The 12515-nt window shown below is 41.4% G+C and overlaps 1 protein-coding gene across 5 annotated transcripts in view; it reads right to left on the reverse strand.

Annotated features, from left to right (window-relative positions):
• Positions 1 to 675: 675 nt before the first annotated feature.
• Positions 676 to 12515, reverse strand: part of SMAD4 (SMAD family member 4) — a 28341-nt gene continuing 16501 nt past the window's right edge. For 4 of the 5 annotated variants that reach the window (XM_083466046.1, XM_083466047.1, XM_083466049.1 and 1 more), the window contains exons 5-12: positions 11108 to 11323; positions 8336 to 8455; positions 8102 to 8215; positions 7448 to 7498; positions 6884 to 7067; positions 6297 to 6465; positions 4361 to 4499; positions 676 to 3356 (exon numbers count right to left, since the gene is read on the reverse strand). In XM_083466046.1, coding sequence (XP_083322172.1) covers positions 3145 to 3356; positions 4361 to 4499; positions 6297 to 6465; positions 6884 to 7067; positions 7448 to 7498; positions 8102 to 8215; positions 8336 to 8455; positions 11108 to 11323 — 1205 coding nt within the window. In that variant the 3' untranslated portion in view covers positions 676 to 3144. The remainder of the gene's footprint in view (positions 3357 to 4360; positions 4500 to 6296; positions 6466 to 6883; positions 7068 to 7447; positions 7499 to 8101; positions 8216 to 8335; positions 8456 to 11107; positions 11324 to 12515) is intronic. The other variant, XM_083466050.1, reaches the window with a different exon arrangement.

A 12515-nucleotide genomic window follows, 5' to 3' on the forward strand; every position in this document is an offset into this window, starting at 1 on the left:
CTGAGAACAAAGGTTTAAATTAAAACCACTTGGTACAATCATATTGAAATCTGTGAACGACTAAATACCTTGGCTGATATAGACAAAAAGCAAGTTATCACAGCAGCTCAACATCTACAGCAGGTAAGGTGTTTTTCATGACCAAATAATGCAGAAGTGGGGCTGTTCCCCCAAATATGCATCTCTTACCAATTCCTTTGTGCAGCACAGCAATTTTCAAGCAATGAGTGTATGCTCCAGGGGACGTTCTTGCTTGTTAAGAATATCCCAGCAGGCAATTATACACAGCCTATCTCTATATCTTGTTTTGCAACAGGAGTGACATCAGCTCTGGAGGTTTTCGAAAATGGGGAGTGTTTTCTTTTCCACTTTGAAAGACCTAGAGCAGAGCTGTTTCTCAGGCAAGAATTTCACAACCAGGAAGGTGCCAGGACCATAATTACCTCACAATTCTACAACTGCATTATGCAAGCACATAAGCACATATAGATCCTAGAAGCAGAATTCAGCCTGAGAATTTCAACTTTCACTTACTTACTTACTTACTTATTTATAAAGAAAAAAGTATCTTGTCCCAAACACTGTAAACAGAAGCAGGGGATAAGGGAGGTGTCCTATGCAGGTTTTCCAACATGCCCAGTCTCGTGACAAGAGGAGGAATTATGCAAAATAGGCAAGTATGCAAATTTGCTTTATTTCTATTAATTCGTACAGTTTGAAGCATTCCATTTTTCTTCACACAATTCTGGGTTTTCATGATATACATAGTCTCCAGGTTGGAATAAATTGTTTGCCTCCCCCCCCCCCCGGGGCTACACAGGGTTCTCCTTCAACCACTGACCATTCAAAGTAGCCCAAGATGTATACGGAGGATAGACTTGGGATGGGAGCAAAATCTGGCACTCACACATACTCTCCCCACAAGGCCTCCCATGCTTTTTTTGAAAGAAAGCCAAGGCAATTGGTACATTTGCATCTCTGAAGTGAGACTCGCCTAGGAAAACCTGTCTGACTGCTTTGATGCTTCTTGCACTATTTACAGACTTGGGAAAGCTCTAGCACACATTGGGTTCCAGCTGCCCTCCACTCTGATGCCCTGGTGTGCTTGTCAGGCCCTACACTGATGACTAACTCATTCAGAGGCTACATCTGGGGTTGGGTTAACCATTCTGCTGAGCCTGATTTAGAGAAGCCCCTGTGTTTCAGTTCAACATTTAAGAGCAGGGCAAAAAATTCTCTTCCAGGAATTGCAAAGTTTCAAACACCCACACCCCACCCACAAGATGCAAAGCCTTATTTTATTTTATTTTGCTTAAGCGTGGGGGCGTGGAAGAAATTCTACATGAAGAATAAAAAATGCCGAGGACATAAAATTACTTAACTTCCATTGGGGCTGTCGCTCATTTAAAGAACTCTTTCGTTGATTAATTGTATGGCTTTTAATTGATTATTCAATTAAGTCTGCATACGTTTGCATAGGAATAACATAGTTTTGAAGAAAAACCATGCTTTGTCTTTAGGTTATAAAAACAGGCACCATCTTACAGAGCACTCCTTTTTCAGGCAGCAGGGGAGAGGGACGCCTCCACTAAAATTGGAGGTTGCCGCCTACAGTTTTATGTACGCACTTATACTGACAATTATTAACTTTAAAATAAAATAAAGAAGTTGCCTGATTAATCAGGACACCTTTTCAGATGATCAAAAGTTTTATAATCCTTTGGTTTCATAGAAAACTGGAGGGCGAGGCAGAAAATAAGTCAGGCTGAATTGAGGAGGGAGACTAAAACAGGCAGGAGACTCAGATAACAGGAGCTGGGTTGGGCATAGGGGAGAGATGCTGCAGGCCAGATGTGCTCCTCACTGTTCTGTATGCCTGCTAGCTATGGGAACTGCCAGTGTCCATTCCTGCCACCGTTTGTTCTTATAATACTGGATCTACGTAAAGGGGAAAGACAGCTGACACCACAGGGTTTGAAAGCAAGCCGGAAAGTGGAGAGAATCGCTCCCATTGCTTCCTGCAGAATTTTCAGGCAGAAACTTTATCCAGGACTCCAAATGAAAGGATTCAAAACGTAGGAAAATACTTACAAAAACTGTCGATAAATTTCTATCAGAGTGCTGAGAGTTTTTTTCCAGTAGTTTTATTAACTAGAGAAAGCATAATATTGCATCTGTCATACAGCCAATACATTTGCAACTTCTACCTGAAATTCTCTATACAAAGTCAATGCAAATAGATAAAATCATTGATGGGATAAAGAGCTTAAAATAACCAAGAGGTATAAAAACAAGTTTGCCATCTTGCCCTGAGTAGAAATGTTAAAAAATATAAAATCTGGATTCTCGGCGATGCAACCATCAACATGATTATGAGGTTTTGAAATGGCACTCCAAGTGCAGTAAAACACATATTAATGCTATCTCAACTGTCCAGGTTTTACAGCCTTTTCACTGTAGCGGAAATCAGTTGGGAATAGTAATGAAAATATGTATCATTGCACACTGGTTACATAATTTAGCTGGCAGTTCTCCTTCCTGAATATTTTATGTTGCATTTACATTTAGTGCCAGGTTCGAAGCCCATCCATTTCTAGTGTGTTTCAAATGATTATGTGTACATAAATATTTCACATACAGAGCCTTGCTATGAGACGTGCCCCAGTGCTGTAGCAGAGTACAGCACCAGAAACCATCCCTTTAGAATAATCAACATGATTTTGCTCATTTGGGGTGGATCCAGCTAAGGGGCAGGCTGAATAAGTGCTTAAAAGGAGCCCCCCAAAATCCATGCCGCCAAGAGAATGGAGCGGGGGGGGGGTTCCCTTAATCAAGCCAAGTGAGATTTCCAAGGCCTAAGCACAGCAGTGATCACGCCAAGACCACAATCAAAACTTTGCTGCTTGGCGTCAGCTTCCCACAACTACAGAACAAGCCCGAAGGTGTGAAACTATTCAGAATTCCTGCAGGTTCTGATTTTTTATTTTTTTTTCTGCTGAGAGCAAGGTGGCAAAGACATTTTCTCTTTAAAACCTGGTTAAAAGATTAAGCAGAACGGAAGCAAAATATATCTTCCGGTTAATAAAATTGTATTTTACAATCCGCCATCCTCACTCTATAACAGCTAAGAACAGCAACAAGGTCTCAGTCTAGGGGCTGGGGGTCTGCAATAGGCATGGTATGAAGAACTTCGTCTAGGAGCTGCAGGGCCCGGTGCAGGTGGATTTCGATCCAACACGGCGTCTCCTTAATGCTCTGCCTCGGGTAATCAGGTCCCCAACCTTTGACAAAGCTCATCCTGAGGATGCACAGGCGCCGAAGGTCATCCACGCCAATTCCAGCTGCAGCTGACAAACCTAAAAAGAGCCAGGGACTACATTAAACACCCTTCTTAGCTTTCGGTTTCAGGTAAGCAATTTGCCAGCCTCAACCCAGCTTTCGAGTGGCTTGGGTGCTTATACAGCAACAATGCTTGCTGCCAAACACTTGCCAGATTTCTGAAAATGTTTTAAATTTGTTTGCTGGGTGAGCAGCAACAGTTTCCAATAGTCTCAAAATGTTTATGCTCTTGGCTAAGGAAAATATGCAACAAATGTGTAACAGATATTACTGTCCTATTAGAATTCTCGAGGCCTAAATCCTGATGCCAAAGCTCAATTTAACAGAGCCTAACATTCCAGCAGCATTTCAGAAGAAACCTACACTATCCCCCCGAATCCATGATTCTTTTGTCCAATTTTGGTAGCAGGTCCTAGCTGGTGCTTACCAACCCCTGCTTCTGCCCTGCAGGGAACTTTTTTTAACCATCTTCCAGATTTAAAAAGCAGTAGGAGATAAAGCTGTCTCATCTGAACTCCAGTTTCCTGCTTCATGACATTCCAAGCATTTATCAAAAACTGCTGCACCATGTGAATTCCCATGGGAAAGGAATTCTGTAAATGCTTTCACACCCAGCACTCCTGTCAACTCACCATAGGGGTATGTCATGTTGAAAGGGGACAAAACAAATTCCCTGATGAAAAACAAGATAGACACGTGTACAGCTCAAGCCAGACATTGTACAAAGCTATGGTTCAATAGGGTTGCGAACCACGGTTTGTTTTGTCTGAACTGACAAACCACAGTTCTATTAATTTGTCTGCCTCCAGAGGTCACTGCATCTGGAAATGGGAGTGATGAACAAAAAAAGAAAAGGAAACAAGTGAACAACTATAAATCATGGTTTGTTTACACATTTGGAAGCTCAAACCACAGTTTGGCATGATCGAATTTAATTTATCCCTGCCAAAATCATTTCAAAAGTGAATAATAGCAAAGAGAGGTGGGGAAAGCTGGTAATTTACTTTTATATGCCACTTACTGATGGCTGGAGCGATTCCTCCTACAGATCCTGGCCCAGGAATATTTCCTGCAACTGCAGCAGCTTGAGCAGCAGCTGCAGCCTGTGCTGTAGCAGCCTGCTGTTGCATCTGACGGTGACACTGACGCAAATCGAACACCTTATTAAAAAAGAAACAGAAGAGATTACAAATTAGTCTTCGAAAGAACGCCCACCAAAATTAAAACAACTGGGAATTCCCACCACTTAAGGCTTTCACAATGCAGAAAGTGCAGGTAACTCAAAAAATTAGGACAAACTTGTCTGGCGAAGTTTATTTCTAGAACATAAAGCTGACTGTTCTCTCCCTTTGCTCTTCTCCTTCTAAGAATCTCCTTCTAAGATTCTGACGCCACTGGTTTGTATGCACTGTGGAAAACACAACAAGGGCTCTGCGAACTGCAAAGGCAGACACCAGGAATCATGCAGAAGAAGCCACATAAGTGTATTCTGTGTAGGGGTGGTTACTACATAGAGTAGCAACAGTTTGTTAAGTTCTTGCCACATACTTTAGGAACAGAAGATCATGGACCAGACTGAATGATGGTGGCTTCTGTGAAAAGGCACACGGGCAACTTAGGCGCCAAATCAGACCAAACTATTTGTGCACATGAGAATTATAATGAATGGCTGGGCAACAACATAAACAGCACGCTTACACCACATGGTTTGAGGCTATTGAATGTTGGAGAAGTGACATGTTGGAAAGACAGAAGCACACACACACCCGCCCCTGGGGAGGAAGCATTAAGGGTGGGGGTATAGGAGAAGAATGAAGTGAGGGGAAAGTGCTGAAGGGGGTGGAAGTGAATTTGGGGGAAAGAATAGGGATCTATAGTAAATTATGTGGGAAACTGCAGCCCAACACAAGCATGCATGACTGCTAGCTAACACATGAAGGTTTTAAGACCACAGAGTTCTGTTCCTAGTCTCAGCTAAGTCACACACCTTCTCTTCCACAAGGGAAGGTGTTTCTATTCCTTTCTCAAACTCTCTTGTCGCCATGTAATCCACCAGGACGGATGTGTCTGAACTTGGTCCATGTTCAGAGCACATGTTTGAAATTATATGCTGTATTTTGCACCCAAGAGTAATCTACCTGTGTTCTCTTTGCTGCTGCATGGAATAACACATGAACCACTTTTGGATTTAGTAATTAGAACATTTTAAACTTATTTATAACAGTGTGTGGACTGCTCATTGCAAGAAGGGTAGAAAGCGGGGCAAGCATTTTATGGTAGACTAAACGGGATATGAAACAGGGTTTAACAACCAATATTCCACACTGTGCTGCTAGCTAACTGGAGAGTGTGCAAAGCCCCATGTTTTAAATCTAGACGCCCAGCCAAGTCTTTTGTTAAATACCCACACGTGGGTCAGATCTATTTTCCTTCCACAAATTAAGGGAGGTCAGCCTGATTTCATGAAGTTTGAGAAAGGCCACAAATACATGTTGGCATGAGCATGGGTTGAGTTCTTAAAACAGTTCACATTCTAGTTAGAATTAAAATGACAACCTGTCAACATCTCACAAAAATCAACTTGCATAAAACGATTAATTTTGATGTTTGAAGTCATCAAGCCTAATTGAGGGTTTTAAATCTGATCGTGGGTCTCATGGCTTACAGAGAGAATGAATGAATCCAATGTCTGTGAGCCCAGCAGCAAACCTCGAAGGAATGGTCTCCATCTTCCCACCCCTTCCTAAGACTGCTCTTCATAAGCTTATATTTTAATTCTTATTTTGGCTATAGGCTGTTGTTAGAAAATAAAAACTTGTTTCCCTTCTACTTGCAATGCCAAACACAATTACATTGTTTGTGCTAACAGTAAAAAGAAAAAAAGAACAGGGGGAAAAAAACAAGCCAGGAAAGGTTTCTAGAAAATATTGACTGCCATCCAACAGATTCACACAAACCTTTATATATGCACTTGGATAAATTTTGTGGACTGCATCGCCTGGCGCACGCCCTGCTTCCCGATCTAGGTAGTAACTCTGAACAAAGACCGCATGATCACTGAGGCACCGAACCCACACGTCACCTTCACCTTTGCATTCCAGCTGCACACCTTTGCCTATATGCAACCTGAAAAAGACCAGACCGCTCAATGCAAGAAGGAGAAACAGTTATATAGAAAATCAGTTCAGTTTGTAGGCAGCTCCTTCAGGGGGAGGGATACTTAAAAAACATTAATTTCCAGTAGGATAGCAGTCCTAATCGGTGGACAGCAAAAACAATAAAAAGTCTTGTGGTACCTTAAAGCGACAATTCCACATTTAATACTGCACAAAACAACTGCTGATAACACAGGGCTCCTGGGATTAGCGCTGCCTTTTGTCTGTCTTGAATATTCCAACATTTAGCTTCATTACATGAAATTTCCCTCTGTACCTGCCTTTTTTCTAAACTAAAGCTCCCCAAATGTTGCAGCCTTTCCCCACAGATTTGCTCCAGCCCCTTGTTCATTTTGGTTGCTTACTTTTCCAGAAATAACAAAACATACCTCGCTCTCTCAATGGCTTCTGTTCTATGAACGTTGGAGAGCTGACCGAGGCAAAAGCGGTCTCCACCTGAAGGGTCCACATATCCATCAACTGTAACAATTGGGCAGCTTGAAGGTACTTTAAATGTTTCGCCAACTTGGACATCCATCTCAAAATAGGCAATTGAACACCAGTATTCTGGAGCTGATTTTTATCCCCCCAGGAGTAGGGAGGAGGAAGAAAGAGAAGAGAAGTGAATGCAGAGCACCAGGCAAACAAGCAGCAGAGAAGGAGCAGAGGGAATCAACTTCTGGAACATAGTTGTTCAAGCTTTTGCTAAATCTCTTCACTGTGTGTCTCTAGAAATAGGGAGCTTACTCAATTTTGCCTTAAAGCTTTCAAAACTGTAACATTTTTCACAGGTGTCTTTAAAAAAGTTTACATATGATTTTTTTTAAAGGTTGCCCATACATCAAACGAATGGTAGAAGAGATTTTAAAGGGAGCATGAAGCTGCTTTCAATTTGACATTCTTAGCTCACAGAAGAACACCAATTCAACTGAACGTTCTTTATATGCACTTACCGGGGTGGTTTGAGATAGGTGGCTGGAATGCAAGTTCATTATGAACTGGCCCTAAAAAAACACACAAAATAAATACAATCATGGTGCTTATTCTTTGTCTACTCTCCTCACAAGTCCTTGCATCCTCCAAAACCAAATGACCACTAAATATTTGGATTTATTAGTTATAGTAAATAGGGCAGACAGTAGAAATCAGCAGGGGGATCGTGCACAGTGCAAATTTTATACATAAACTCAGATAACTCAGCCTTTATAGATACACATAGAGAATGCCCAAATGTGTAAGGAAGAAACGACTTGTGGAATAGTACCCCAACCATTGCTCAAAGTGTTGTTTGTACAAACACTTTCAGTTTGTTAAACAGAAGAATAAGAGATGAGCATGCCTACCTGAAACATGCGTGGAGTTTTCCTTATTTTGTTTCATTACATTTATATCCCACCCTTCCCATATCACTTCCTTTCCTGTGTGGTAGGTTTGGGTAAGAACAGTGACCTACCCGAGACCAGACAAGGGCCTCTGTAGCTGAGCAAACACCTAAAGTCAGATCTTTCTGGTCCAAGCCCTCTGCACCATTATTGCCTCTCCCACAGCCACCAAGATGCTGCACAAAAAGTAAGTGCATCTCAATACGGTAATAAAAGGGTGCTTACAGTAATGTCCAGGATGGGGCATAGGTGGATGATGTTGAAGATGCCCATTCTGATGGTGAGGGATGGTAGGTGTATAGGCGGCAGTTCGACTCCCAGTCCAAGTTGTTGTACTGTCTTAAAAATGCAAAGCAGAAAAGTCTGACCAATTTGCTTTACCTAGGAACCCCCCCCCCCTTTCGTTTGAAAAACTAGCAGTGCCCCAAAACACTGATGTACAGTATAAATAATACTTACTGTGGTGGTAAGTAGCTGGCTGAGCTGTAAAGCCATTCTGCTGTGTCCCTGGCTGAGGCCCTGAAGCAATCTGCAAAAGTCCATCACTGTGGCTACCTGGCAGCATACTGGGGGGTTGACCTGGCAAAATGTAAAACAGTTAATACCTGCCTTAAAACGAGTTATCATTTCATTAGACAGATGTTAGCATCACAATTCTGCTTCTTTGCCCTTTATTTTGTAAAATTGCTTCTTTGATTTTGGCACCTTCAGGAAGCCATGACACAAAATATGGTTCATTACTAACACCGGCTGCTTAATGCCAAATAACTTATAAACGGAGCTGCTCCATATGCCCCAAACCTGTAAGGTGGGAACAGACAAACTAGAACAAGGAGATTTCTTGTTGATGTTTTGCAGTGTGTGTGAATGGGTCAGGAAAAAGAGCTCTAGCATACCAGGTAAGAGAAGGCTGTGGATCAAACTATATCAGTGCTAAAGACTGATAGAAGTATGGGCTACACCATGGGCAGGCAAACTAAGGCCCGGGGGCCAGATCCGGCCCACAGTCCTGGAATCAGTGTGTTTTTACATGAGTAGAATGTGTGCTTTTATTTAAAATGCATCTCTGGGTTATTTGTGGGGCCTGCCTGGTGTTTTTACATGAGTAGAATATGTGCTTTTATTTAAAATGCATCTCTGGGTTATTTGTGGGACATAGGAATTCGTTCTTTTTTTTTCTCCTTTCAAAATATAGTCCGGCTCCCCACAAGGTCTGAGGGATGGTGGATTGGCCACCTGCTGAAAAAGTTTGCTGACCCTGGTCTACACCTTTCCCCCACCCCAACAAACTGTAATGCAGTGGATCTTGTTCGATTCCCTATTCTTTCATTTACATGTGTATGAATTAATGACAAAAAAGACACCGCTTGACAGCCTTTTTCTTAGTTATACTTGGAGGTGCATGGGCTTATTTTCTTCCTCTGGGTAGGTTTTAAATGACAGTCTGAAAATCTTAGTATTAACTTTCACATAAGTTTGTTTATTCGTCATAGTGGTTCTGTGTCTGTTTGTTTACTGAACAAGTGAAGTGCAACGATGTACAGAAAACTCCCCATTTACATTTGCTCTATTTGCGTGCGACCTTGTGGTGCCGGGATCTCAAAAGTGGAACCTGGAAATGGGGAACACATCCTCTTTGGGCTCTGGGGAGGGTCTTCTCGTGAGCTGGAGGCCCAGTGGGGCTTTGCTGAAGCCTCCCCACCTAACAGCTGATGAGCAGGGTAGCGCAACAGCAGCCACTGCCCTATGTGTCAGCTGTGCAAGAGCCTAAGAGGCAAGCCCCACTGCCCCTCCGAGATGCTCCCAATAAATATGGTTTCTGTTACACGCAGGGGGCCCCGGAACATAACCCCCACGTAAATAGATGTTGCCTGCAATTCAGATGTACTAACATACTTTATTATACTGTACTAACATACAGATAACTTCCTCTGCTTACATATTTACCTACTTCTTGAAAACTCAATAAAACTATTTAAACGAAAAAAGAATTAACTTTCACATGTTGATATTCAATAGTAGATACTTTCATGAACAGTGTTATCCAGCATGCACAGAGTAGTAGTAATCAGATGAGCAAAAAGGACCACTGCAAAGCAACTATTATTATTATTATTATTATTATTATTATTATTATTATTATTGCTATTATTGCTATTATTGCTATTATTATTATTAAATTTCTATACCGCCCTATACCCAGGGGTCTTCCATTAACTCTTCACTATCAAGTCACTAAAGCATTTCTCAGTCTTCTGACTTCTGTACTTCAGGTATCTGCACAGACAAGTTCTCTCTACAACAATGGGAACTAGAACTGAATTTCAAAATGTTTTCTAATGCTAAACTGTTGACCACATACTTGCACAAACAAATCTGCACTTACACAATATACACAGTTGTGAGCATGCAAGTGTGTGTGTATGTGTGTAAGTTTTGCCATGTTTCCACTGCTCGTAAATTATCTTCTTCAATCCAATCATTTGCACAACGCCAGGAACCAAATGATAACAGCTATCGAGACTTACATTCCTACTCAGCTTAACGGTTTCTTAAGAAGCATATGTCATATAATTACAAAGCATATCAAATTTCCCCACTAATTAAATTGCAGTAAAATCAATAATGAAATGTAACGAAATATCAATCAAGGATATGAAGAGGAGAAAACATATAAGGTAATTTGAGACTGTGGCTGCATTCCAAACCCCTGACCAGCAGCAGTGGGGCTTAACTGGAGTGGTGCAACCACTGCGGTATCCACAGTCCTGCAGTTCACACTGGCCAGAGTAGAAGGGAAGCAGGGAGAGAAGAGGGGGAAATGTCTGTATGCTACACTAGCCCCCATGCTAGCATAGTGAAGAGGCCAGAATGGGCCAGCCGCCATCATGTGACAGAAGCACAGCCAACTCTACCCCCTCCGTCGAATTTTGGTGTGTTCCACTGGCAACAATCAGCAGGGAGGCCACTGGAAGTAGCTTCCATTTAGGCAGGTGCCGTGGGGCGTTCTCCAGTGGAAAAGCTCCTGTGCCAGCACAGCCAGGTGGAAGAGCACCACCACCTCATCCAAACCCCCTCCAATACAGCAGGAACAAGGTTTCTGTTGCTCTTTGAACCACATCAGTATTCCAATTTGTAATCTCGCCAGTTTGGAATCGAAGTTAATTTTGCCAAGTTTGAAAGACGTTGAAACAAGTTTTGTGATATTTAAAATGAACAGAGTTATCTTACTTGTGGAAGCGACAGGAATGTTGGGAAAGTTGGTGGTGCTGGTGGTGCTAGACTCAGAAGGAGCTAACATGGATGGGGTGCTGTAGGTTTCAGTAGATGCCCTGTTACTAGGCGGATGTTGGATAGTCTGAACTGAATGGCCTTCAGCAGTTGACAGCGATGTCTGCCCCTCAAATTCATGAACATATTCATCTTTCACCAACATGCTTGAGGGTGCTGTGATAAGATAAAAGGTTATGTTACAAGGAAATATTAAGGGATGGAATACACTTTTCAAAAAAAAAAAATCTCAGAAAGGACAGCAATTGTTGACGTTATCCACAGACTAGAAAGAGAAGATACTGTTTTAAATTACAAGGAAGGAAACTTAGGATAAGTGAATTGGGGAAACTCTTCTAAGGGCAGATCTGTAATACAGTAAGCTGCTTGGTGAGATACTCAAAATAAGGTTGGACAGGCAACCCCTTTAGGGATGTATTTTCCCCCATTATTTATTTCATAAAATGTGTACACCACTTGACTGTAAAAGAAAACATCAAAGCAGTGTACCAAATGAGTAAAACAATAAAATTATATTTTAAAGTGACTAATTGAAACATTCAACAATTAAGACCAGCAATAAACTAAAAACAGTCATCAGCATTCTACATAACAAAAACATTTTAGGGGCCAAAACTCTTAAAATTCAGAACTGGTATTATGCTTTATGTATGTACAGATTTTTCAGTTTTGGAAAGTGGAGCAAATAAAGCAATTCAAATCAAAGCCTATTTGCCTGGTCTATGCCTATTCCAGTTTATTTTGTTAGGTCTCCTAATCCCTTGGATCCATCCCACATTTGTGCTCTAGGGATTAAATCGGAAATCTCTGGGGCTTGCTTAGAACCCCTAATAGTTTCAACTGCTTTAGAAAATCAAAATAATACAGATCAAATATAATATGAATAGAACACAGATACCTCTTTATGTTATGTAGGTACAATTCAGCACCATTATCCAAAGATGCACATTTGGATATGCAAATAATTCAGTGATAAAACATAAGTGGCCATCAAGAATGCACAAAGCTGATACTGCAGATATACAGACTTCCTACACTTTTTTTTGGGGGGGGGGTCACTTCCCCAGCAAGCAATGGAAATGGATTTAATTCCAGTTTGACAAAACGAAACCATCAACAATTCCTAAACTTGTTTTCAACAAACTTTGAACAGAAAAAGAGTTGAAGATATCCAACCTAATCATCTTGTTAGTGAACACATGGAACAAATATAATTAGAATTTTAACATTTTAGATACAGTGGTGCCTCGCAAGACGAAAATAATCCATTCCGCGAGTCTCTTCGTCTAGCGTTTTTTTCGTCTTGAGAAGCAACCCTATTAGCGGCTTAGTGGATTAGCGCTATTAG

Source organism: Podarcis liolepis (assembly GCF_965112155.1).
Source record: "Podarcis liolepis genome assembly, chromosome: 11".
In the NCBI taxonomy this organism is placed as follows: Eukaryota; Metazoa; Chordata; class Lepidosauria; order Squamata; family Lacertidae; genus Podarcis; species Podarcis liolepis.